Source organism: Oncorhynchus mykiss, chromosome 7 (assembly GCF_057628025.1).
Source record: "Oncorhynchus mykiss isolate SJ-2025 chromosome 7, ASM5762802v1, whole genome shotgun sequence".
Classification (NCBI taxonomy): Eukaryota; Metazoa; Chordata; class Actinopteri; order Salmoniformes; family Salmonidae; genus Oncorhynchus; species Oncorhynchus mykiss.
The window spans coordinates 1,360,638-1,388,550 of NC_143028.1; the positions used below are offsets into that span (position 1 = coordinate 1,360,638).

The following is a 27,913-nucleotide window of genomic DNA, read 5'->3' on the forward strand; positions in this document are numbered from 1 at the left end:
CAACTGTCTCAGGTAACTTTTTTATCATGTATTATCTATATAGGCTTTTATTATTGTTTTATCAATATTTTACGTAGCAACATGTACCAACCTACCAAATAGAATCTCATTCTGGTTCTGTGGTACCTACAATGAGGAATGCCACACTTAAAAGGTCCCTGTTGTTTATGATACTGTTGTGCAGTACACAAATCAACCACACAGTGGCACTGTCTAGTAACAAGAGAGTATATCAAGTCTCATTTCAGTCTCTTGCCCTGGCATAGCCTGGTGGAAACAGACCTATCGCTGCACTCACCATTCTCATTCACTTTACGTATTATCACTAATTAAAAGATGATTGATATATGAAGTGAAATAGAAAGGTGAACGGTGTGATCAGGGTGGTTCCACCAGGCTAACCCTGTCATAGGCTACCGCTCCAGTAAATCCATGTGTTCTCTTCACAGAGGAAAAGGTCTGATTCAGAGCTGATCCAACTCAAGATCCAGTAAATGTAGTACAGGACAACATTAATCAGATTTTAATCTGATTTATTTTGGACTGAGCTGTCAATGATATCCAGAGATCTGAGCTGCCAATGATATCCAGAGATCTGAGCTGTCAATGATATCCAGAGATCTGAGCTGTCAATGATATCCAGAGATCTGAGCTGCCAATGATATCCAGAGATCTGAGCTGTCAATGATATCCAGAGATCTGAGCTGTCAATGATATCCAAAGATCTGAGCTGTCAATGATATCCAGAGATCTGAGCTGTCAATGATATCCAGAGATCTGAGCTGTCAATGATATCCAGAGATCTGTGCTGTCAATGATATCCAGAGATCTGAGCTGTCAATGATATCCAGAGATCTGAGCTGTCAATGATATCCAGAGATCTTAGCTGTCAATGATATCCAGAGATCTGAGCTGTCAATGATATCCAGAGATCTGAGCTGTCAATGATATCCAGAGATCTGAGCTGTCAATGATATCCAGAGATCTGAGCTGTCAATGATATCCAGAGATCTGCTGTGCTTGTGAGTTTGACAGACGAAGAGGGAGTCATGCAGAAAGGATCCTTACAGAGAGGAACATCATGTTGAACTATGGGGGTTTGTCTTTGGATGCATCCATTTATTGCCAACCTACCTGTGTGTCTGTGTGTGTGTGTGTGTGTGTGTGTGTGTGTCTGTGTCTGTGTGTCTGTGTGTGTCTGTCTGTCTGTCTATGTCAGTGAGCATGTGAAACCCTGTACAGTTTTCTATAACAGTCCCTTTCAGAGTATGTGCAGAACTCGTTAGCTGCCTGAAGCAGGCTGATTATGTAACTGGAACGGAGGATGAGAGACGTCCTTATACACGTGTCTAAAAGGCGTGTAGTAGTGGTCAAGTGTGGAATTTCCACGAGTAGGACAGTCAATGTGTTGGTAATAATTCTGGAGCACGAACCTCAAATTACCTTTGTTAATCAACACATTGACTGTCCTACTCGCGGAAATTCCACACTTGACCACTACTACACGCCTTTTAGACAGGTGTATAAGGCCGTCTCTCGTCCTCCTTTCGGTAAATCTCACCGAAACGATTTTGACTGCTGTGGCTAGCTGGCTGACTGCTGTGGCTAGCTGGCTGACTGCTGTGGCTAGCTGGCTGACTGCTGTGGCTAGCTAGCTGACTGCTGTGGCTAGCTAGCTGACTGCTGTGGCTAGCTGGCTGACTGCTGTGGCTAGATAGTTGACTGCTGTGGCTAGCTGGCTGACTGCTGTGGCTAGATAGCTGACTGCTGTGGCTAGATAGCTGACTGCTGTGGCTAGATAGCTGACTGCTGTGGCTAGATAGCTGACTGCTGTGGCTAGATAGCTGACTGCTGTGGCTAGCTGGCTGACTGCTGTGGCTAGCTAGCTGACTGCTGTGGCTAGCTGGCTGACTGCTGTGGCTAGCCTAAAAGGGACTTGTTTTGAAAGTTTGATTATCTTATCCTTTGAGGTTTTAAAAGTGTTCTTCCTCTATGAATTTGAACATTCACAGCAACTGGGAAATGTCTATGGCAGCCATTGTTGTCACCTTAGCTTGCTACATAACTTCTGAGTGATAGGAAGCCTATACCACTGTTCACACACCCGTCATTACTATGACGTTGTTACAACAGTATCACAACTAGCGTGACCATGTCAGCAAATAACGGCTGTCTGAACACACACAAATCCGATTTGATCACTTGTAACTTGCTGTTTGGACAGTCAGTATTCCAAAACAGAATAGAAGAACCAAACTATTCTGACCATTAAAGCCTGCAGGGTGAACAAGGCTTAAGTACAGGCGCCATTCTAAAGGCCACATCTTATTGCCTGTTCTTCATAGGACTATTGTGATACTGTGTCCTGAAATCAGGAATGTGTCAGATGTTGTTATACATTCACAAGAAGTGGATAAAGAAGTGCATAAGAAGTGGATTCAATAAAAAAGACCCAACTCAACTTGAACCACAGTAATACGTCACTGAAAGCTAGATTGGTTGGTCAGAATAGGAAGAGACTCAATACAACAGTTTGAAGCAGAAAGTATAGTTTATTGTATCCAGTATAGAAAATCAACCAAAAGCAGTGGAAGGCACACATTGTTTTTGTGGGGAAGGGGGTGGGGGGGTTGTCACTTGTATAAGTGCCAGCAAACTTCAACGTCGTGGACAAGATACCCCGCAACCCACATATAGACAGAATCATATCAAAATATACTGTTACACACGTGTGACGCCGACACAGCCCACCACACAGTCAACGGGGAGGTCTTTCTAGGCTCCAACCCACTGCCTCAATACGGTGTCCATATTAGGACAGCCTCAGTCTTTGCAGGACTTGACAGACAACCCCTGCAGAGACTGGGGATATGTCCTAATATGGACGCCGTAACTTCATGACAAGAATTAAAGGATGCAAACCCGTTACCAGGCCAAACATTCCAGCGTGTACAATGTCAAAACATATGACTTTGCAAAAATATATTCATATATACATTTACATTTTAGATGTTTGTTTCATATACTCCCCGATAAACTATACGAAAAGCAGAAAACTTGAATGGTACAGCAATAGGTTGGTACAGCTTTCTGTGAGAAAATGCGAAGAGTAGAGCCCCCCCCCCCCCCTGTTTAGCTTACTATTGGCAGTTACAGTTTTTGGAGAAGGGACTGCGTGACAGTTGCAGTACTTTTGTCATCGTCATAGTACATAAACATGTATTTTTCAATACACACTTCTTAATAGGAAGTCAACACTTCAGGAAAAATACTGTTTTGTATGCGCGTCCCTTTTACATGTTACGACAAAATGAGTCAAATGAAAGAGCTAAAAAACATATTGGAAAGATACATCTGGTAGGACACGCCAACATCAGGAGTAAAGAGCTGCCATGGTTAAATGCGGTGGAAAGATACATCTGGTAGAGGACACGCCAACATCAGGAGTAAAACAGCACCGGGAAGGCTTTACATTTTTGGGTAAGAGAAAAAAAAAATTCCCCAGAGTCTGAAGAGAATGCTGAGCTAGCGAGTCCGGAGTCCACCTCTCCCATTTCAGATTGGATTTCAGTGTGTTGTTGTTTTTAATGATTGGCCAAAGCAACTTGCTCCGGGGTACTCGCGTCCCAGCTTCTTTATAGTCGTACGATGTATTATGGATTAATAAGAACAGTCGGTTGGTTGCCTGTGTGTTTGGCCCATTCATTGCATACAGAGCTACATTACATCACCACCTGCGGTACTAAGGTTCGTAGATTCTCTCCAAGGTGAAGCCCCTGTGCGCGTGTCAAGTGTACTACTCTTTTTGTTTGGGATCAAGCCATAAAACGATTGCTTTATCAATGTTTTATATCCTTGCCATTACTTGTCATACTCGTACCGAGCAGATTGTGGAAACTGCATGGCTATTGGCTACAATCCTGGCACACTCGTGCCCATTACTTGAGTCCCATTATAATCACGTGAACAGTGTCCTCGCTCAACCCCCGTAAGGGAGATCACTCAGTTCAGTTTATGTTGATGAGGACCGCACACCTTTCGCCACAATTCAGTTTGATAACAGAGGGCAAAGAATAAGCAAGATGGCCGTCTCAGGGTTGACCGTTTTTTCCTTGGGACTTGGGGAGGGTAATCTCAAGACTGGCAAGAGGAGCTGAGTTTGGGATAGGAGTAGGGGAGGGGGGTTACAGAGCTCCAAATCCGCTCAGCAGTTTGGGCTCTGGGTGTGTAGTTAGGGGACTAGGGTTTGGGCTCTGGGTGTGTAGTTATGGGATGTGGGGTAGGGTAGTGGTGTGTAGTTTTGGGATGTGGGGTTGGAGTGTACAGTTAGGGGACAAGGGGTAGGGTAGTGGTGTGTAGCTAGGGGACCAGAGTTTGGGGTAGGGTAGGGGTGTGGCAGGGTACCAGATGACAGCTGTCTTTATTCCGTCATTGGTCAGAACATTCAGAATGAATAGTTATCGGGGAAGCCCAGTAAGGAGACGCACCGCTCCCCTCCGTCGGCCAGGTAGGGGCCACAGCCATCCTCGTAGTGGGCCAGGGGCACGGTGGTGTCGTCCTCCCCCGCAGACGGCGGCAGGCAGTCCGGGTCCTGCTTCAGGCTGGGCCTCTGGTTGTCAGGGAAGGCCATGGAGAAGAGCGCCTCGGGGTCACACGTAAACTTGTACACGTACCTCTCTCCAGCCACCTGACCCCACCCGAAGAGGAAGAGGGAGTTAAACAGTCGTTCAGCGCACAACCACTAGTAGTTTGAAAATAACGTTTGACTTTATACCCAACCTTCTGAAACTCTCAATGCATCTGACCTGTCCTTATATACAACCAATGTACTATTTATTGGTGCAATGTAGCCCTCAATTGTACTGTGATGTTTTCCATCAATTCACAAAGCCTCCATTGAATTTGAACCAAAACAGAAAATTCCAAATTGACTTGAATTAAATTAAAATTTACCTTTACCTTCTGCATGATGCCCTTCTCGTAGTAGTAGCGTAGAGAGCGGCTCAGCTTGTCGTAGTTCATGGCAGGCCGGTTCTTCTGGAGGCCCCAGCGCCGAGCCACCTGCCACAGGAGAGAGAAACGGTTCAAATCAACCTGTAGATACATACACCAAGCTCTTCTGATCAACCTGTAGATACACACACCAAGCTCTTCTGATCAACCTGTAGATACACACACCAAGCTCTTCTGATCAACCTGTAGATACATACACCAAGCTCTTCTGATCAACCTGTAGATACATACACCAAGCTCTTCTGATCAACCTGTAGATACATACACCAAGCTCTTCTGATCAACCTGTAGATACACACACCAAGCTCTTCTGATCAACCTGTAGATACACACACCAAGCTCTTCTGATCAACCTGTAGATACACACACCAAGCTCTTCTGATCAACCTGTAGATACACACACCAAGCTCTTCTGATCAACCTGTAGATACACACACCAAGCTCTTCTGGGGTTAGTTTCTGGTGTGCCACTTCTCGTGCCGTAGTAATACTGTGTGGTTATTCCTGGAAGCACAGCGACTTATCACGACTTGTTGAAACACTCTTCTACTTTAAACTCAGAGACATAATGATGAAAAACTCCAAGAAGCCCTAAAGTCTCTAAACTCACTAGGACCACAGCTCTGCCTGCTGACCAACTGACCTCTTCGGGCTCGATGAGTTTGAACTCCATGCCGCGGCCGGTCCAGGAGATGAAGTGACCATTGGCCGGGTCGTCCAGCAGAGTGACCAGGAACTGCCAGAGCTGCAGGGAACCTCGGCGCTGGTAGGGCGGTCCGTCACGGAACACTCCGGCCTCCTGCTTGATCTTGCCTGGATGGACAGAAGGAGAGGGGGAAAGAGGGAGTGAGTGTGTAAATGAAGGAGTGACGTGGTGGGGTGGGGTGGCAGGGTAGCCTAGTGGTTAGAGCGTTGGACTAGTAACCGGAAGGTTGCAAGTTCAAACCCCCGAGCTGACAAGGTTCTTTGTTGTTCTGCCTCTGGTGAAAGACTCCAGTGATTGGCAGTCTGAGCGTGGGGATACAATAAGAGGCTCTGCTCATGTCACACAGGCTCTCTGTCCAAGGCCCCGTGGGTCTCCTCTGGCATCCACACTGCCATGACATAACGAGAAGATGTCAGATACCAGGATTCACTACCTGCTGCACTACCTGCTGCACTACCTAAAGCCCTGTGTCAAACCAGTCAGAGGTTCTGTCTTTTTAAATACTTTCAGTGTTTGCACTTTTGGGACAATTGGGTTCCATTGTGCCCTTGTTTTTCATAGCAATTTACGGAAGAATGTCTCACCTTCTAGTCTCTCTGGAACCACGCATGTGTCGTCGTTGTACAGATGAGGCTCTCCGTCGTAGATCAACCCATCACTGTTTTGGTAGAAGTTACCGGACTTCCTGAAAGAAGACTGGCAGTTCTGCATTTCTGTAAGACACAAGGGAAAAGAGAAAATATTAGACATATTTTTCCTTAACATGCTCTTCAAACCAGAAAGATACAAAAACTATAAGGTGTTTCTTTGAATAGATTCTTACTACTAACTTAATTTCCCAACCCCATCTTTTAAAGTAGCCATTAGCCTAATGACATAATACCCAGTAGAAGGCGGACATACATTCTCACACAGCCAGCGGTCTCTTAACAATCCCCTGGGGTTTTCTTAGCTGGGACTTTATTAAGAGGATTTGACTGTTACATCACTGACAGAAAGTGGCCCAGACATGGAGAGTGAAATGAGGTCATCTTAGCTTAGTAGAGTCTTAGAATGCTACACTGCTACATACCCAACCACTACTGCTAATACTAGTGTCCACATCAGTCTGAAACATGCTTACTGTTTTATCCCCATCGCTGCACTATTAGCTGTGTACAGTAGAGTCTCAAAGGAACTTGGACTACCTCCAAACCCTTAGGGCCTTCCTGTCCGGACTCAGATTAAGCCTAGGCATGGAAGGAGAAGCACTTCCTATTGAGATTCTCCATTGAACATGATTTAATCTATGAGTGTGAAACTGAGCCTCAAAGACCGTTGCCATCCAGCGATTCCCCAGGGCTCACCTTGGTCAAAGCAGAAATCCCGGGGCTCCTGCTTTATAGAGAGGCCCTGGAACGGGGTGCGGGGAGGGCCCATTGTGGGGACCCCCTGCTCGGTGTAACGGAGGTCCACCAGCTCCTGCTTGAAGCCCTGAGCAGGGAGGAGGACCAAGGGCTCTGACAGGTGCCGCTGGTAGATGGGGCGGCCGTCCCGGGACAGGGGGGCCCGGTGGGGGTGATGGGGCTGAGGAGGGTAAGGGGTACAGGCGGCACCGTCAGGCGGAGGGAAAGGCAGACATGGCTCAGAGAGCTGCCGCTGGAACCTGCAGAGGGGAACGAGACAGAGAGACAAAATAAGGACAAATTTGTCAATTAGGATCTTAAACCAGAGAATCATACAACAATGGGATTTCAACTGTAGCACTGAACATGCATGCTGAGTCCCAGCCTACAGTAGTTCCAATCATGCCTTTACAACCAAGCTATGGGGTCAAACAGTGCATGGTGTCAACACATGGTGCCAACCTGAGCCAACACATGGTGCCAACTCACCTGTGTTCTGAGCTGTAGGAGGCATCGGAGTGATTGACAGGTAGGCGGGGCACGGCGAAAGGCTGGCTTTGGCTCGGGTGTGGCGGGAGTGTTCGGTGGTGGGAGGGGCTGTGCCCGTGAGTTGGACGACTGTGGCCGGGGTGTGTTGCCTGGACAGGGGACGTGATCTGCCTCTGTAGGGGGTGTGTCCCCGGGGTGGGGGCGGGGCTGCAAGGTGAGGCGGGTGTGGAGGGTGGGGTTAAAGTATTGATGCCAAGTGGCTTCCTGTTGTAGGCACTGTGGAGGGAGGAGGGGGATGGAAGGGGTTAACTTGGGCCTGTAGAGCATGGCTGTACACCTGTTGTATTCGGCGCATGTGACAAATAAAATGTGATTTATAATAGCACTAAGGCACCTTGGGGGTTTGTGGTATATGGCCAATATACCACGGCTAAGGGCTGTATCCAGGCACTCGTAAGAACAGCCCTTAGCTGTGGTATATGGGCCATATACCACGCCCCTCAGGCCTTATCAACTTGATGTAGGTATATCTAATTAAGCAATGTCTTAGTAGTGAACTTTATTATGCCTTACCCTCTTTTATGATCTTTTATTGGTTGTAACTGAAAATACCTCTTGCTACTGAGAGTACAATTTGTGTGGGGTGTCAAAACCTGGTCCGTCTCAGTGGGTACTGTAACGTACCTGTAGCTGTAAAGGCACTTGTCTGTGTAGAGTCTCTGTTGTTCCTGACTGCAGGGGGACAGATCTCTGGAGGCGCTGGACTCTCGCTTCACTTTATTGGCTGGAGGTCCATGGAACATTACTTTGAAGAAAGGAGAAAACATTTTAAAAAACTGAAATATATAATATGTGCCATTTCAAAGATTCACAAAATAATCACTACGTTGAATATATTTACTCAGTATTCTTGTTTTGTGTGCTTCACTAAGGAATAAGAAGATACATAGTTTTCTATCAAAGGATCAAATGTGTCTCCTATGCTGGGATTTGTCTTTAATTCCAACTTCCCAAATGTTTGTTGTTTAGTGAATTGGTGAGGTTGTAAATCTGTCCTTCCATTTGGGAGGGAAAACTATAAACCCAGCACTGAAAGACACACAGTGTACTTTCACTATTTTTTTTTTATTGTTTCCAAGGCAACAATCAGACCAGTAACAAAGATGCCTTTGTATTAAATGACACAGACCAAAACAGTCTGCTCCGACTTCCACCACCAGTTAGTAACTTAGGCAACCATTGTGTGTCTGTACATACAGTAGGACTTTAACTGGGTGCTGTGTTGGCATCAGAGGCTGGGTCTGTCAGAGGCCGGGTCTGTCAGAGGCCGGGTCTGTGCCTACATCAACTCTCCATTTCCTGTTGTGCCACAGAACGGCCATCATTCAGCTTCCGCAGCCACGGGCCAGCAGTCTACACACACTCATGTTATGGGGTTAGGCCTCTCAGTGTCCATAGTGACCTCCATTATAAGATCAAATTTTGAACACCTAGCATCCATGAATGAAACACAGTGCAACTCTCAAGCGTGGCCAGAAGACATTTAAATCTCAGGTTTCAAATCATTTGCAACGTTTCTTTAAATCACTAACTGGTAGTTAATAAGAGTGTGTTCTCACTTCTCAGCCAAGTTCATTGCTAAATTAAGGAGTAAGGAGATGATGGCATAATGCCATTTGATCGCTATGGACACTGCCCCTTTGCCCAGCTGCAGAGTCCACACACACACACACACAGAGAGAGGAGGACTGCTGAATGAAGGGTCTGTGAGACCAACTGGCAGCGTGCCAAACTAGGGAGCGTCATGCCAACCCCGTCACCGCACACACACACTCAGACTCTTCAGCAAACACAACAATCGCCCGGCTGTGCCACGACACAATTCACTCAGTGTGTACACACTGCATTAAACCTGTCACTAGCTGCATCCGCGACAATGAAATACAACGTTACAGGGAAACAAGGCGATACCGGGCCTCTAAAAACACTCTTTCTTCCTCCACAGGATCATTCACATCTTGAAACCCAGGCCTGCAACTACACCAGGCCTACAGCTCCGTCTGGAGCCCAATCAAAGGCTTCCATTCAAACCCCATGCATATATTATTCTAGACAGAGAAAGGAGAGAGGAGATGAGTATAAAGCAAACAGCATGAGGGTTCTGTGGGCTTGGATTGGAACGTAGCCCATCCTAGCAGCCAAGAGCTGTGGTTAGTAGGTTGGGACTCCATGGAAGGCCATCCCAGGCTGCTATGGTGCACCTGGGTCATGTTAAGTAAGGCCCACCGTAGCAAAACTCTAATGCAACAGAACATCTCCCCGTTTCAAACCGTTCTCTCTTTATTTCCTCTGATGTTAATGTGGTGGATTTGGGCAGAGATCAGAGAATAGGATTGTTCTCATCCGGGTTGACGATCAAAGAGGAGAGCTGAGGGATTTCTGGTATAAAACCACAAGATTCTTGATTTTCACCGAGTGAGTAACGTCTTATTCTGAGGTAGCTCTATTATTCCTGTGCCTTTGTTGGAACACAAATCCCTACAATACAATAATCAAATCAAGTTGTATTTGTCACATGGGCCGAATACAACAGCTGTAGACCTTATTTACAAGTCCTTAACCAACAATGCAGTTTTTTTTTTAAATACACTTCTTTTTTTAAAGTAACAAAACAGCAAGGTGTGCATTAAGGACACCGATTGGCAACAGGGCAGAAGTAGGTCCACTGCAGGGTGAGTGGAGGTTGGTTAAATCAGGGCTCAATGACATCGATTGGATTTCTGCTTTCGACGAGGCAAATCTGTCGATAATGTTAGCCCTCAGCCTACATAGGCAACCCGAAAACCCCAACCACATACCCATAAAAACACACTCACTGTGACGCACTGAGTTAATATGCCAACTGGATAAGACTGGTATTGGAAAACCAGTTCATCTCTTTGTTGTGCTTGTATGTTGTGTCAAAGACCATGTCTGGGAATTAAAGCATCAATTAGGAAATGCGCAACTATGCAGGAGCAGACGCTGTCGATTCCCCTTTGTAACACACATACACATATATTTCATTGGCTGGTACTTACGGTTATCTGACTGGAAATCTGGGACAAACTGTTCGTCATCAGGCACCTGAGCTGAAAGAGGGGACGGAGAGAGTTAAATGACTAACTTATGGAAGGCATGCCACGTGGCTGAGTCACTTTAATATGCTTCATAGAACAAATAGAATGCACTTGATACAGTACAGTCAAAAATACAGTAAATATGTATGATACAGTACAGTCAAAAATACAGTAAATATGTATGATACAGTACAGTCAAAAATACAGTAAAAATGTATGATGCAGTACAGTCAAAAATACAGTAAATATTTATGATGCAGTACAGTCAAAAATACAGTAAATATTTATGATGCAGTACAGTCAAAAATACAGTAAATATTTATGATGCAGTACAGTCAAAAATACAGTAAATATTTATGATGCAGTACAGTCAAAAATACAGTAAATATTTATGATACACTTGTTAAAAAGAGGAAGTTGTATAAAGTTCTTATAACAACCTATTTTCCAGTTTTTCCTGATTCAATAGCCTCGGCTAAACCACTGATGTTACTAAAAACAATGAGTATGATGCAAGATTGAAAACCTTCTGAAATACAAGAGCAGAACTCACCTTCTGCAATCCATGTCTCTTGAAGTTGCATGAGGTCCTGAAAGAGATCTTCTGTGTCCTGGGCGAGCTCAGTGTCAACAAACTTTCTCTTCCGGTCGTTAAATGGCGTGTTCGCTGGTTCTTCCACGTGACAATTCTGCTAGTACAATGTTTAAAACACCTACAACATTAGTGATTGCATTGGTGTGAACAAATCCCTAAGCATTCATATATGCTAAAAAGTCGTTGTTATCTTAATCCACTATGAAAAGTTTCAGATTAGTGCTTTGATCAAAATCCTATGTTGAAAAACTATCAGAGAAAACATTCAGAGAGTCAGCCAAACACTCACCCTGGAGGGGGCCATGAAAGGGACTTGCTGGTCATAAAATCCATCCATGTTGCCTGAATATCTTCACGCCCTCGGGACTGAAGTTGGTCTTGGAGGGGTGGAGGGGCTGACGGTAGCAGCAGGAGACGCTCGTTCGTCTGTCTGTTCTTTCTGTGGAGAGCAGGGAAAAGTGTGCCCCCTGGTCAGTAGCTTATACCCAAATCACCTGTCATATAACATCAACACAGACATAGGATGTTTCCCAAATGGCAACCTAACCTATTCCCTGTATAGTGCACTATATCCTATGGGCCTTGGTCTAAAGTAGTTCCCTATGGGTCCTGGTTTAAAGTAGTTCCCTATGGGTCCTGGTTTAAAGTAGTGCCCTATTCCCTATGGGTCCTGGTTTAAAGTAGTGCCCTATTCCCTATGGGTCCTGGTTTAAAGTAGTGCCCTATTCCCTATGGGTCCTAGTTTAAAGTAGTGCCCTATTCCCTATGGGTCCTGGTTTAAAGTAGTGCCCTATTCCCTATGGGTCCTGGTTTAAAGTAGTGCCCTATTCCCTATGGGTCCTGGTTTAAAGTAGTGCCCTATTCCCTATGGGTCCTAGTTTAAAGTAGTGCCCTATTCCCTATGGGTCCTGGTTTAAAGTAGTGCCCTATTCCCTATGGGTCCTGGTTTAAAGTAGTGCCCTATTCCCTATGGGTCCTGGTTTAAAGTAGTGCACTATGGGTCCTGGTTTAAAGTAGTGCCCTATTCCCTATGGGTCCTGGTTTAAAGTAGTGCACTATGGGTCCTGGTTTAAAGTAGTGCCCTATTCCCTATGGGTCCTGGTTTAAAGTAGTGCCCTATTCCCTATGGGTCCTGGTTTAAAGTAGTTCCATATGGGTCCTAGTTTAAAGTAGTGCCCTATGGGTCCTGGTTTAAAGTAGTGCCCTATTCCCTATGGGTCCTGGTTTAAAGTAGTGCCCTATTCCCTATGGGTCCTGGTTTAAAGTAGTGCCCTATTCCCTATGGGTCCTGGTTTAAAGTAGTGCCCTATTCCCTATGGGTCCTAGTTTAAAGTAGTGCCCTATTCCCTATGGGTCCTGGTTTAAAGTAGTGCCCTATTCCCTATGGGTCCTGGTTTAAAGTAGTGCCCTATTCACTATGGGTCCTGGTTTAAAGTAGTGCCCTATTCCCTATGGGTCCTGGTTTAAAGTAGTGCCCTATTCCCTATGGGTCCTAGTTTAAAGTAGTGCCCTATTCCCTATGGGTCCTGGTTTAAAGTAGTGTCCTATGGGTCCTGGTCTAAAGTAGTGCACTATGGGTCCTGGTCTAAAGTAGTGCCCTATGGGTCCTGGTCTAAAGTAGTGTCCTATGGGTCCTGGTCTAAAGTAGTGCCCTATGGGTCCTGGTCTAAAGTAGTGCCCTATGGGTCCTGGTCTAAAGTAGTGTCCTATGGGTCCTGGTCTAAAGTAGTGTCCTATGGGTCCTGGTCTAAAGTAGTGCCCTATGGGTCCTGGTCTAAAGTAGTGCCCTATGGGTCCTGGTCTAAAGTAGTGTCCTATGGGTCCTGGTCTAAAGTAGTGCCCTATGGGTCCTGGTCTAAAGTAGTGTCCTATGGGTCCTGGTCTAAAGTAGTGCCCTATGGGTCCTGGTCTAAAGTAGTGTCCTATGGGTCCTGGTCTAAAGTAGTGTCCTATGGGTCCTGGTCTAAAGTAGTGTCCTATGGGTCCTGGTCTAAAGTAGTGCCCTATGGGTCCTGGTCTAAAGTAGTGCCCTATGGGTCCTGGTCTAAAGTAGTGCCCTATGGGTCCTGGTCTAAAGTAGTGCCCTATGGGTCCTGGTCTAAAGTAGTGCCCTATGGGTCCTGGTCTAAAGTAGTGCCCTATGGGTCCTGGTCTAAAGTAGTGCCCTATGGGTCCTGGTCTAAAGTAGTGCCCTATGGGTCCTGGTCTAAAGTAGTGCCCTATGGGTCCTGGTCTAAAGTAGTGCCCTATGGGTCCTGGTCTAAAGTAGTGCCCTATGGGTCCTGGTCTAAAGTAGTGTCCTATGGGTCCTGGTCTAAAGTAGTGCCCTATTGGTCCTGGTCTAAAGTAGTGCCCTATGGGTCCTGGTCTAAAGTAGTGTCCTATGGGTCCTGGTCTAAAGTAGTGTCCTATGGGTCCTGGTCTAAAGTAGTGTCCTATGGGTCCTGGTCTAAAGTAGTGTCCTATGGGTCCTGGTCTAAAGTAGTGTCCTATGGGTCCTGGTCTAAAGTAGTGTCCTATGGGTCCTGGTCTAAAGTAGTGTCCTATGGGTCCTGGTCTAAAGTAGTGCCCTATGGGTCCTGCTCTAAAGTAGTGCCCTATGGTTCCTGGTCTAAAGTAGTGCCCTATGGGTCCTGGTCTAAAGTAGTGCCCTATGGGTCCTGGTCTAAAGTAGTGCCCTATGGGTCCTGGTCTAAAGTAGTGCCCTATGGGTCCTGGTCTAAAGTAGTGCCCTATGGGTCCTGGTCTGAAGTAGTTCCCTATGGGTCCTGGTCTAAAGTAGTTCCCTATGGGTCCTGGTCTAAAGTAGTGCCCTATGGGTCCTGGTCCAAAGTAGTGCCCTATGGGTCCTGGTCTAAAGTAGTGTCCTATGGGTCCTGGTCTAAAGTAGTGTCCTATGGGTCCTGGTCTAAAGTAGTGCCCTATGGGTCCTGGTCTAAAGTAGTGTCCTAGGGGTCCTGGTCTAAAGTAGTGCCCTATGGGTCCTGGTCCAAAGTAGTGCCCTATGGGTCCTGGTCCAAAGTAGTGCCCTATGGGTCCTGGTCTAAAGTAGTGCCCTATGGGTCCTGGTCTAAAGTAGTGCCCTATGGGTCCTGGTCCAAAGTAGTGTCCTATGGGTCCTGGTCTAAAGTAGTGCCCTATGGGTCCTGGTCTAAAGTAGTGCCCTATGGGTCCTGGTTCAAAGTAGTGTCCTATGGATCCTGGTCTAAAGTAGTGCCCTATTCCCTATGGGTCCTGGTTTAAAGTAGTGCCCTATGGGTCCTGGTCTAAAGTAGTGCCCTATTCCCTATGGGTCCTGGTTTAAAGTAGTGCCCTATGGGTCCTGGTCCAAAGTAGTGCCCTATGGGTCCTGGTCTAAAGTAGTGCCCTATGGGTCCTGGTCCAAAGTAGTGTCCTATGGATCCTGGTCTAAAGTAGTGCCCTATTCCCTATGGGTCCTGGTTTAAAGTAGTGCCCTATGGGTCCTGGTCTAAAGTAGTGCACTATGGGTCCTGGTCTAAAGTAGTGCCCTATGGGTCCTGGTCTAAAGTAGTGCCCTATGGGTCCTGGTCTAAAGTAGTGCCCTATGGGTCCTGGTCCAAAGTAGTGTCCTATGGTTCCTGGTCTAAAGTAGTGCCCTATGGGTCCTGGTCTAAAGTAGTGCCCTATGGGTCCTGGTCTAAAGTAGTGTCCTATGGGTCCTGGTCTAAAGTAGTGCCCTATGGGTCCTGGTCTAAAGTAGTGCCCTATGGGTCCTGGTCTAAAGTAGTGTCCTATGGGTCCTGGTCTAAAGTAGTGCCCTATGGGTCCTGGTCTAAAGTAGTGCCCTATGGGTCCTGGTCTAAAGTAGTGCCCTATGGGTCCTGGTCCAAAGTAGTGTCCTATGGATCCTGGTCTAAAGTAGTGCCCTATTCCCTATGGGTCCTGGTTTAAAGTAGTGCCCTATGGGTCCTGGTCTAAAGTAGTGCACTATGGGTCCTGGTCTAAAGTAGTGCACTATGGGTCCTGGTCTAAGTAGTGCACTATGGGTCCTGGTCTAAAGTAGTGCCCTATGGGTCCTGGTCTAAAGTAGTGCACTATGGGTCCTGGTCTAAAGTAGTGCCCTATGTTTCCTGGTCTAATGTAGTCACTAGGGCATAGTGCCAGCCGGCCTTCAGGATAAGACAGTTGTTCCTTTCCTCTGTCTTGGGTGTTTGTTTTGTGTTGTTTGTTAGCGTAATCCTCCCTGCATCGTAGTGCTGGCGGGCTGTACACTATGCCAGTGAGCATGTACTCAATACGCTGGGGACTACGTTCTTACATAAGCAAGGCAGCAAGGCACAGTAAGCTATTTGGAGAGGAGACTGTTGACATTACAATAAGTAGAAGGACTAGGAGGGAGCTGTTTTGAATAAGTGTTCAAAAATAGGATGCAAATCAGGGTATTGAGTTAAGTAGTCGTTGATATCTAAACATTGGATAAACTATCTTCATAATGGGAACATATAAAACGTATACATGCAATAATCTGAATAAAACATTTAGAGATCAAATTTCAGCATTATTTGACAAGTATTGGATAAAGTTATTTATTCAGGGCAGCAGAGGGTTAATCTCAGCAAAGAAAATCTGAGCCAGTTCAAGAAGTAGCTAAACTCCCCCCCAGACCCTCCTCCCTCTACCGTTTCCTATTCCCCCTCTCATGGCCCCAGCTTGTTTTTCTCAATGAAGTGAAATTTGATCCCTGAGCTAAGGGGGGGGGGGGGGGGGGGGGTCGAACCTTCCATTCATAAATGTTAGAACCGTCTATGAAGATGCTGCATGCGCCGTAGCAAGTCAAAATACTGCAACATAAACATTCTCACGTCAAAGTACTGCAAAAACATTTGACTACAAATAAGAAAATGGTTCCCAAATTAAGATACATATAAAATGGCGTTCACATTTCTACCCCCCCCCCCCCCCTCACCAGACAGCTAGAAAATGCTTGGCAGAGAGCTCGCATTCTACGGATACTAGTCGGTCAAAGTAAATGCATTATTACAGGCGCTAGAAATAAACTAACGCAAAAACCTTATACGCATCTTTTTTGTTGCGGTTGATAGTTTGATGTTAAACTCACATTTGCGAAGATTTAATTCCTTTGCAATGTTGAAAATAAGTTATGTTTCACTCCACGCTGTTGCAAACGTTCTTTCAGGGTTGTCGTCTATGCTCTTCTCACACAAAGCTTGACTGTGGATTTCTGAATGGAATCGTCTGGTTTTCCCTGAAGCCAAAATAGAGGACTCCATAATACACGCCAATTGGTTGTTACACAATGCCATTCAAGTGACTGGCCAATTGACGTTCAGAGAGCTCTTTGGACCCCAGTGACCAATGGTAAGCGAGCTTGTCTTGTTTTTATGAATGACTGCTTTTCATTCACGTCTGACGGCCAGACACGGGGCGGAAACGAAAAATGTACAGTAGAAACAGATACTGACATCTTGAAACTTATAACTCGAGTACATTCATACAACAACCAGATACAATGTTTTGCCGCAAAGTTGTTACATAGTTATTACAGCATCTTGCTACATTGCTATTACAATATCTTGCAACATATTTTCCATTTTCAGTTTAGAAAAGCTGCCTTGTGTAGGAAAACAGCAGGATATGCAGTTTCCATTTTCACATGTTTTTCTGTTTTTTCTTCTGACATTGATTAACTGCTTGGAGTTGGGTACGTTGTTGTGATATTCTCAGGACAGAGCTGGCTGTAGGGAGTCTGGACACAAGTGATCACACAAACACACACGCATGTACTGTATGTATGCACACACAGACAGACACACATGCACGCTACACGCACGCAAGCTCACACACACGCACGCAGACACGCCCCCACACACACACACACACTATTCTGCCCAGGGTTGAACTGCAGTCAGATAAGAAAAGGCTAAAATTGTTACAGTCGATTAAATGCCAAACATGATCTGACTTGCAGGGTAATTATAGGTCCCATAATGACCTCATACTACCTTGTTATGGTGATACAGAGGAATGCTCCATTGTCTGCACAGACTCTATCGTATTAAAGAGATGGAACTATGGTATTACAGAGATATACACTGAGTATACCAAACATTAGGAAACACCTTCCTTTTAAAAAAAAAAACGTTTTACCCCTTTTTCTCCCCAATTTCGTGGTACCCAATTGTTTAGTAGCTACTATCTTGTCTCATCGCTACAACTCCCGTACGGGCTCGGGAGAGACCTAATATTGAGTTGAACACAGGAGAAACTTCTGAGCGTGAAAAACCCAGTAGTGTTGCAGTTCTTGGCACAAACAGATGAACCTGGCGCCTACAGTGCACTCGGAAAGTATTCAGACCCCTTGACTTTTTCCACATTTTGTTACGTTACAGCCTTATTCTAAAATGGATTAAATCATTTTAAGTACATTTTTACACATAATAATTATAATACTCCATAATGACAGAGCGAAAACAGGTTTTTAGAATTTTTTGCTAATTTATAAAAAAAAATGCAAAACTGAAATACCTTATTTAAATAAGCATTCACACACCTGTCTATATAAGGTCCCACAGTTGACCGTGCATGTCAGATCAAAAACCAAGCCATGAGGTCGAACGAATTGTCCGTAGGGCTCCGAGACAGGATTGTGTCGAGGCACAAATCTGGGGAAGGGTACCAAAACATTTGTGCAGTATTGAAGGTCCCCAAGAACACAGTCGCCTCCATCATTCTTAAATGGAAGAAGTTTGGAACCACCTAGACTCTTCCTAGAGCTGGCCGCCCAGCCAAATTGAACAATCCGATGGTCACTCTGACAGAGCTCCAGAGTTCCTCTGTGAAGATGGGAGAACCTTCCAGAAGGACAACCATCTCTGCAGCACTCCACCAATCAGGCCTTTACGGTAGAGTGGCCAGACGGAAGCCACTCCTCAGTAAAAAGCATATGATAGTCCATTTGGAATTTGCCAAAGACACCTAAAGGACTCAGACTATGAGAAACAAGATTCTCTGGTCTAATGAAACCAAGATGGAACTCTTTGGCCTGAATGTCAAGCTTCATGTCTGGCACTATCCCTACAGTGAGGCATGGTGTGGCAACATCATGCTGTGGGGGTGTTTTTCAGTGGCAGCACACAGCTAAGACAATGCAACAGTGGCTTTGGGACAAGTCTCTGAATGTCCTTGAGTGGCCCAGCCAGAGCCCGGACTTGAACCCGATTGTCACGCCCTGGTCTTAGTATTTTGTGTTTTCTTTATTATTTTGGTCAGGCCAGGGTGTGACATGGGTTTATTATGTGGTGTGTTTTGTCTTGGGGATTTTGTAGGTATTGGGATTGTGGTATAGTGGGGTTGTCTAGAATAGTCTATGGCTGTCTGGAGTGGTTCTCAATCAGAGGCAGGTGTTTATCGTTGTCTCTGATTGGGAACCATATTTAGGCAGCCATATGTTTCGTGGGTGATTGTTCCTGTCTCAGTGTTTGTTTGCACCAGATAAGGCTGTTTAGGTTTTCACGGTACGTTTATTGTTTGTGTTTATCTTTTTTATTAAACATGAATCGAAATAACCACGCTGTATTTTGGTCCGCCTCTCTTTCGACGGAAGAAAACTGTAACACCGATAGAACATCTCTGGAGAGACCTGAAAATAGCTGTGCAGCAACACTCCCCATCCAACAAGACAGAGCTGGAGAAGGTCTGCAGAGAAGAATGGGAGAAACTCTCCAAATATAGTAGGTTTGCCAAGCTTGCAGTGTCATACCCAAGAAGACTCAAGGCTGTAATCGCTGCCAAAGGTGCTTCAACAAAGTACTGAGTAAAGGGTCTGAAAATGTGATATTTCAGTTTTTTATTTAAAATAAATGAGCAAAAATTTCTAAAACGTATTTTTGCTTTGTCATTATGGGGTTATTGTGTGTAGATCGATGAGGGAAAAAAATATTGAATCCATTTTTAGAACAAGTCTGTAACGTAATAAAATGTGGAAAAAGTCAAAGGGTCTGAATACTTTCCGAGTGCACTGCACTACCAGACCCCGTTCAAAGGCACTTCAATATTTTCTTGCCCCTTCACCCCTCTGAATGGCACATAAACAATCCATGTCTCAATTGTCTCAAGGCTTAAACATCCTTCTTTTACCCTTCTCTTCCCCTTCATCTACACTGATTGAAGTGGATTTAACAAGTGACATCAGTAAGGGATCCTAGCTTTCACCTGGTCAGTCTATATCATGGAAAGAGCAGGTGTCCTTAATGTTTTTTACAGTCAGTGTAACTCTATGGTGTAACACATCCTATCTTTCACATCGGTTCTATTCCCCTGGGACTTGTATTTGCTGTTTATATATGGGCATGTCTATTTTAATGTATTTTATGGTTGTGGGTGTTTCATACTTTAAACTTTATGAAGGAATTGCAAACAGGACAGGTATCTAAAAATGAATTTGATTGATGAAAGTGTTATCCAGTGGAGGCTGCTGAGGGGAGGACGGCTCATAATAATGGCTGGAACTGCGCGAATGGTATCAATCACATAGAAACCATTTGTATTTCATACCATTCCACTGATTCCACTCCAGTCATTACTACGAGCCCGTCCTCCCCAATTAAGGTGCCACCAGCCTCCTGTGGTGTTATCCACTTGCTTGGGAAACCAAGGCCTTATTGACCAATCACCACACTTTACACTGTCATTATTGACAAATCACATTTTACCCTGTCGTTATTGACCAATCACCACAATTTACACTGTCGTTGTTGACCAATCACCACGCTAGGAGCATTGCAGTTCCCTTTGTGTTGGCTTTCTCCATGCTCACCCCTTCCATAATACATTGTCTCTCTGTTCCATCTCTGCTGTGTGGATTGCAGTAGGACTGGATCAGAGGCCTGGTGTTAGTGGTGTCTCTCTGTTCATATGACTGGATCAGAGGCCTGGTGTTAGTGGTGTCTCTGTCCATAGGACTGGATCAGAGGCCTGGTGTTAGTGGTGTCTCTCTGTTCGTAGGACTGGATCAGAGGCCTGGTGTTAGTGGTGTCTCTGTCCAGAGGCCTGGTGTTAGTGGTGTCTCTGTCCATAGGGCTGGATCAGAGGCCTGGTGTTAGTGGTGTCTCTGTCCATAGGACTGGATCAGAGGCCTGGTGTTAGTGGTGTCTCTGCACATCTATTATTAACACCAGGAACGTTATTCAGTAGTGCACACCCTAGCAAAATGTATTGCAACGGAAAACAAAATTAGTTGGACAAGTCCAGATAGTCACTCCCTGTTTCAGTCAGGTTTCTTCCTTTTCGTGCCTAATGAACACGACCCAGGTCTTCAAAGGGTCTTTCCACCACCCTGTGCGGTCTATCTTTGGACTATTTGTACCCAACCCACTGGCCTACTGACCCCTTCTCACCCTATGTTGGTACCCTTGGTACAGGTATGCACCAACACCAGCCCAGAGTGCACATTCACAAGACCCCCAAATTCACACAGTCCTGTGATCGAATACAGCTCCCTTTGTCCTCATTGGCTGTGTTCCCAGATCCCCCTCCAGGTCTCCTAGCCTCCTCCCTCTGAAGCCTGCAGACATCTGTACAGTCTGCGTCTGAAATGGCACCCTATTCCTTACGTAGTGCACTACTTTTGATCAGAGCCCTGTCAAAAGTAGTGCACTACATAGGGAATAGGGTACCATTTGGTACACGCACACAGTTTGGTAACAGTTCTCGTGGCTCTTTGATAGTATTTACCATGCAGTATCATGACTGTATGCTTCAAAGACTCTTCATCTCCCCCCTCCCGTCTCCCACATTTCAAGCAGTATGTCTGTCCAGCTAGGAGCAGCAGATTCCTCTCTAATTCCCCTTTGAACTAATTCTAGTTCATTACCCTTCCCATTGTTCCTAAGCAGAGGGATCTAGTCCATGAAGCTCACCGCTCTCTCACCCACCATTATCATAGCCCACCTCTCTCACCCACCATTATCATAGCCCACCTCTCTCACCCACCATTATCATAGCTCACCTCTCTCACCCACTATTATCATAGCCCACCTCTCTCACCCACCATTATCATAGCCCACCTCTCTCACCCACCATTATCATAGCCCACCTCTCTCACCCACCATTATCATAGCTCACCGCTCTTTCACCCACCATTATCATAGCTCGCCTCTCTCACCCACCATTATCATAGCTCACCTCTCTCACCCACCATTATCATAGCCCACCTCTCTCACCCACCATTATCATAGCTCACCTCTCTCACCCACCATTATCATAGCTCACCTCTCTCACCCACCATTATCATAGCTCACCTCTCTCACCCACCATTATCATAGCTTACCTCTCTCACCCACCATTATCATAGCTTACCTCTCTCGCCCACCATTATCATAGCTCACCTCTCTCACCCACCATTATCATAGCCCACCTCTCTCACCCACCATTATCATAGCTCACCGCTCTCTCGCTCACCGCTCTCTCACCCACCATTATCATAGCTCACCTCTCTCACCCACCATTATCATAGCCCACCTCTCTCACCCACCATTATCATAGCTCACCTCTCTCACCCACCATTATCATAGCCCACCTCTATCACCCACCATTATCATAGTGCAACGCCTCTCTTTCTCTCTCTCTGAACTACTAGGCTATGTGGTGGGATTATGCTGCCACTTCATGTAGGGTGAAGTACAGTATATTAATGTTATTGGTTATGTATGCCCTATAATGCCTGGTTAAAACGTGAGGAAATTGACTACTGTACTGCAGTGGTTCCCAAACTGTGCCCCCTCCCAAACAAAAATAAATAAATATATTTATTATTATTATATATATATATTTATTATTATTATTATTATTATTTTTTAGAGGAACTCAGTCCGGCTTTAAACCTACTCTTGAAAGTTGTAATAGTAGAATGCAAAAGGTGTCATTTCTATATTAGGTATTGCATCATCAGTTCCTCTTGTCATGTCAGTCATTGCAGACCTTAGAGAGATATTTAAATGTCCAGATCAACTAGCCCATGTCAGATAATGTTTTTTTATTTAGGTTTATTAGCCCAAAGATATTGTTGTATTTTTTTTGCCACTTAAATATCACATGAATACACATTAAGCATGGCAAAATGTATAGAATTGCAAAAAAAGATGTTTGCTTTAAAACTGCAATGCTTTCTTCACACCCCATGACAAAATGTGTAGAATTGCAGGAAATGAGCTTTAAACCTGCAACATTCTCTCCACCAACAAGAAGGGTGTGAACAGTTGATGTCATGATCAGTGCTTGTGCCCATGGAAATAGACATGGCGTGAGATGTTACCCAATGCTGGCAGGGGGGCCCTGCTGTACTGCACAGTATCACTAGTGCTCTACTCTACTGTATCACTAATGCTCTACTCTACTGTATCACTAATGCTCTACTCTACTGTATCACTAATGCTCTACTCTACTGTATCACTAATGCTCTACTCTACTATATCACTATTGCTCTACTCTACTGTATCACTAGTGATCTACTCTACTTGTATCACTAGTTCTCTGATCTACTCTACTGTATCACTACTGCTCTACTCTACTGTATCACTAATGCTCTACTCTACTGTATCACCAATGCTCTACTCTACTGTATCACTAATGCTCTACTCTACTATATCACTATTGCTCTACTCTATTGTATCACTAGTGCTCTACCCTATTGTATCACTAGTGCTTTACTCTACTGTATCACTAGTGCTCTACTCTACTGTATCACTAGTGATCTACTCTACTGTATCACTACTGCTCTACTCTACTGTATCACTAGTACTCTACTCTACTGTATCACTATTGCTCTAATCTACTCTACTGTATCACTAGGGCGTTTCTCTACTGTATCACTAGTACTCTACTCTACTTGTATCACTAGTTCTCTGATCTACTCTACTGTATCACTAGTGCTCTACTCTACTGTATCACTAGTGCTCTACTCTACTGTATCACTAGTGCTCTACTGTATCACTAGTGATCTGCTCTACTCCACTCTACTTGAAAATGCACAAATTAGCCCACTTGTTTACCCTCTTATAGCAAAACACATGGAATACACATATCTGAATATCTTATTAAGTTGTCTTTATAATCCCAACCACCCAACCATTGTAAAATGTATTATGGGGTCTCTATCATCTTCCTGGCCCCTTCATGTTGCATCATGTGCTAGGCCTATATTTTTCCTCCAACTAACAAGCAAAGCAGCCAATCTGAAAGGGCCATTCCATCCCTATACCTAAGCATTTTAACCATCAACCTAATTATATTCACCACAGAGCCTGCTAGTTGTTCAGAGAGAAGGGTTTCTCTGGTTTGATCTTTGCTACACGTTTCTTTCTCATACCTAAAATCATCTCCAAATGGCCTCTTACATGAGACTGCTCAGTGCTTCAAGAGAGATTCCTGTTGCTGCTGATGCTGATGCTGGTCATCTCTCTCCCTTTCTCTCCAGCTCTCTCTCTCTCACTCTCTCTTGTTCTCTCTCTTTCTCTTGTTCTTTCTCTTTCTCTCACTCTCACTCTCGTTCTCTCTCTCTCTCTCTCTCTTGTTCTCTCTCTTTCGCTGGTTCTCTCTCTCTCTCTCACCCACACCTTCTCTTGTTCTCTCTCTCTTGTTCTCTTTCTCTTGCTTTCTCTTGTTCTCTTTCTCTTGTTCTCTCTCTCTCTCTCCTGCTCTCACACACAAGACAAATTATCTCTCTCTATTTGCTCTAGTGAGGGAGGATGGCTGCCAAACAGATCATGTCCAGGCTTGCTCCCCTCCCCTTTTAAATGCACCGCATCAGGTAAGATAGGATGACTGAGAAAGAAAGAGTTTTAAATGAGTTAAACCAATCATAAGTCAAAGAGGAAGAGCCCTGGGTGGTTGGATGTTGTCCTGCATAATGACAGGGGGTCGTTTTTTTTTATTAGAGGATCTGAAACACAGTATGGAGTTCTTGGCTTTGTAGTGGGTTCCACGTCACCATCGTCGGAAGCATCATCCTCCATTCAGCCAGGCTCTGGAAAGTATCCCTGAGGACACGTATTCCACTGCTGCTGTATTTATGTGTGTGAGTGCTGCTTTTTGCATACAAATGTACTCTCTCACTGCAGGACTGTTTCTTCAAGTTATACTGTAGAAGTCATTGCATGATAAAGGACCCACCAGTGTGTGGATAGCTGCTTGGCCTTGCACTGCTTCTTTTGTGTCTTGAGGAAAGCAGGAAAACAGGGTGTAATGATTTAGCTAGTGTGGAAATACAAGAGGTTGTGACATAATTAAAGAGAATAGAGGATTGTGGGAAGGGAAACTACTAAATCGGTTCTATTAAACCCTAATTTTATCAGGTAAATTGACTGAAAGCAAATTCTCATTCACAGCAACGACTTGGGGAATAGTTACAGGGGAGAGGGTGGGGGGTGAACCAATGAATTAAAGTGATGTGTGTTCGAGAGCTTGATCATGTAATGAGCCATATGACTTGCAGTACAACGCTGCCAGATACAAGCACTTACTGTATGTGTAGACTGGGGAGATTAGAGTAGATCAGGGTTTCTTAAACTATGGGTCGGGACCCAAAATGGGCCCTGGGCTTGTGAGAGGTGGGTCGCACGTTTTGAGAATGCATCTATTATAGTACAGTATTTCTTCACATTTGGGTTGTTGGAGGACGATTTGGGTCACGGGAGGACGGTCAATTTCTCATTTGGGTCTCGAGCTGAAAAAGTTTAAAACCCCAGGATTAGATGGTACTTTATTGTTGGTTTTCACAGAAGTTTGTATTACGTTCAGAAATTGCACTGCACTTATAAATCTATCAGGGACACATCACATCCACTAATTAACCTATCAGGGACACATCACATCCACTAATTAACCTATCAGGGACACATCACATCCACTAATTAACCTATCAGGGACACATCACATCCACTAATTAACCTATCAGGGACACATCACATCCACTTATTAACCTATCAGGGACACATCACATCCACTAATTAACCTATCAGGGACACATCACATCCACTAATTAACCTATCAGGGACACATCACATCCACTAATTAACCTATCAGGGACACATCACATCCACTAATTAACCTATCAGGGACACATCACATCCACTAATTAACCTATCAGGGACACATCACATCCACTTATTAACCTATCAGGGACACATCACATCCACTTATTAACCTATCAGGGACACATCACATCCACTAATTAACCTATCAGGGACACATCATGTCCACTTATTAACCTATCAGGGATAATGTCCTGTGTCCTGTGTTGTCCAACTTCATCCTCTATCCATTGTATTCATCCAGCCTCTTATATCCTATATTCATTGTGACATAGTGATTGCATCAACTCATACACAGTATCACTTCATCTTGTCATTGTAATGTAAACAACAACAGTGAAGAAAGGCAAGCAGCCTGTGTGTGGATGGAGTTACTGATCACATGTGGGTTTACTGTCATGTTTAAGGTAGCTTTGTATATTCAGATATGTTTTCAATTGTGGGTATATTTTGGTATAACAAAGGCCCTGATGTTTGACTGACTGACTGGCTGAATGACTGACTGGCTGAGTGACTGAATGACTGACTGACTGACAGACTGAATGACTGGCTGGCTGAATGACTGACTGGCTGAGTGACTGACTGGCTGAGTGACTGACTGGCTGAGTGACTGAATGGCTGGCTGAATGACTGAGTAGCTGACTGAATGACTGAGTATCTGACTGAATGACTGACTGACTGAGTGACTGAGTATCTGACTGAATGACTGACTGACTGACAGACTGAATGACTGACTGGCTGAATGACTGACTGACTGAATGACTGAGTATCTGACTGAATGACTGACTGACTTACTGACTGGCTGGCTGACTGACTGACTGAATGACTGACTGACTGGCTGAATGACTGACTGGCTGAGTGACTGAATGACTGACTGACTGACAGACTGAATGACTGGCTGGCTGAATGACTGACTGGCTGAATGACTGAATGACTGACTGACTGACAGACAGACTGAATGACTGGCTGGCTGAATGACTGAGTATCTGACTGAATGACTGACTGACTTACTGACTGGCTGGCTGACTGACTGACTGACTGGCTGACTTGCTGACTGATATTGTAGCTGGAGTGACAGACAGAACTGTCCATTAGAGAGTAAGGGAAAGGAAGACGTATGATTGTGCCGATTTAGAATGAATCAATTCCTAAATGATGAAATTGGGTTACTGATTAGGTTATAGCAGCAACGTCAATGACCCACTTCTCTCTACATTATGTTCATTTAACAAAACAAAAAAAGTTGTTTCAGCAAAAGGCTAAATGAGATGTTTCTTGGGTACAATAGCTATTGATTAGTGTTGATCATCATGAATCAAATCTATAAGATCCCTTCTCTATGCAAAGGAGTGCAACTGCTGCCATACGTATACAGTTAGTGCTAGAACCCATGTGACAACCTGTCAGTTGAACCAATCAGCTGAAGACCATTATTACCTGGGCCAGTGATTATTTTGAGGCTGGCTGTTGGGATTATCACTAACCATCAAATGAAAAGTTAAAGAAAACTAATGCCAAATTAAGGTAAACAAGAAATATCCAACAAGATAGGAAAGACAGTCTGAAAAAGGATATTTTTCTATCCACGAGGAGATATTCTCTATTGTTTAAAACATACCCAGAACCAAACCAAATGTTTCCTACTTTAGTAATACCACAACTGCCCCCCCAGACATAGGCTTTTACCTTCTGACATAACAGAGGATCATGCACTATGCTTGAAGAACACTGTGAGTTGAGCCGTTTACATTATTGTAATGATGTATGATCTTCAAGAGCAGTGTGCAGCAGGGTCATATTCGTTCGGAAAACAAAAACAATAGTTTCTTAATGGACAAGTTCAGCTAGTCCCTCCCCTGCTGAGGGAATACAACCCAGGTTTCTGAGTCAGATTCACTGTACATTCTCCATATGCACAGCACCATGTCTGATTTGCTCTTATATAAAACATGAAGCTGCAGGCATGGAGCCAAAATAACCCACTGCAGCCTTAGCTACCTATCTGTGTTCAGCTCTCTTCTGCAGCTGGTGTTGGATTTCTCTTGGTTGTCTCCCGTTTCCCCTTGGCATTTGTTAGGACAACACCGAGATGTTTCCTCACATCCCCTTTGTGTAAAAGCTACTCTCCTATTAGTTCCGTTGTTGTATTGGGGCAGAAACAAGTATGACAATCACTTTTTAGGAAGAAACGGAGCTGAGCACTGTGCCTTGGGGGATCCCAAACAAATGAAATACTGTTGCAACAGACGGATAAGGGAGAGAGATGTAGAAAGAGAGGAGGGTGAAGGAGGAGGAACGCACAAACAAACAAAGAAACCCTGGTGACTCAGGTAAAGTAAATGAAAGCTTCAACAACAGGCCATTGACGTTCATTCGCTCCTCAGAGAGAAATTCTCCCAGTGTGTGGAATCTCTTAGGACTAACAATGTATGACTCACCTTACAGTGAAAATTAAAGCCTGTACTCTGTGAGCATGTCTTCAGGTCATATAATGAAAGCCTGAACTCTGTGAGCATGTCTTCAGGTCATATAATGAA

The 27,913-nt window shown here is 44.7% G+C and overlaps 1 protein-coding gene across 4 annotated transcripts; it reads right to left on the minus strand.

Moving 5' to 3' along the window:
- Positions 1 to 2,532: 2,532 nt before the first annotated feature.
- On the minus strand, positions 2,533 to 16,637 carry LOC118965235 (ETS translocation variant 5). 4 transcript variants are annotated; one of them, XM_090242262.1, is made up of 11 exons: positions 16,388 to 16,637; positions 11,597 to 11,746; positions 11,266 to 11,401; positions 10,674 to 10,724; positions 8,278 to 8,398; positions 7,594 to 7,869; positions 7,066 to 7,364; positions 6,304 to 6,432; positions 5,657 to 5,826; positions 4,960 to 5,061; positions 2,533 to 4,687 (listed from the first exon to the last, which is right to left on the minus strand). In XM_090242262.1, exons 2-11 carry the CDS (start codon positions 11,642 to 11,644, stop codon positions 4,445 to 4,447), a joined length of 1,575 nt encoding a protein of 524 aa, XP_090098388.1. In that variant the 5' UTR covers positions 11,645 to 11,746; positions 16,388 to 16,637; the 3' UTR covers positions 2,533 to 4,444. The 4 variants fall into 4 exon arrangements, with proteins under 4 accessions (XP_090098388.1, XP_090098386.1, XP_090098385.1 ...); XM_090242260.1 differs by having other exon boundaries at positions 11,266 to 11,404; positions 16,388 to 16,516; XM_090242259.1 differs by having other exon boundaries at positions 4,954 to 5,061; positions 16,388 to 16,514.
- Between the last annotated feature and the right edge of the window lie 11,276 nt (positions 16,638 to 27,913).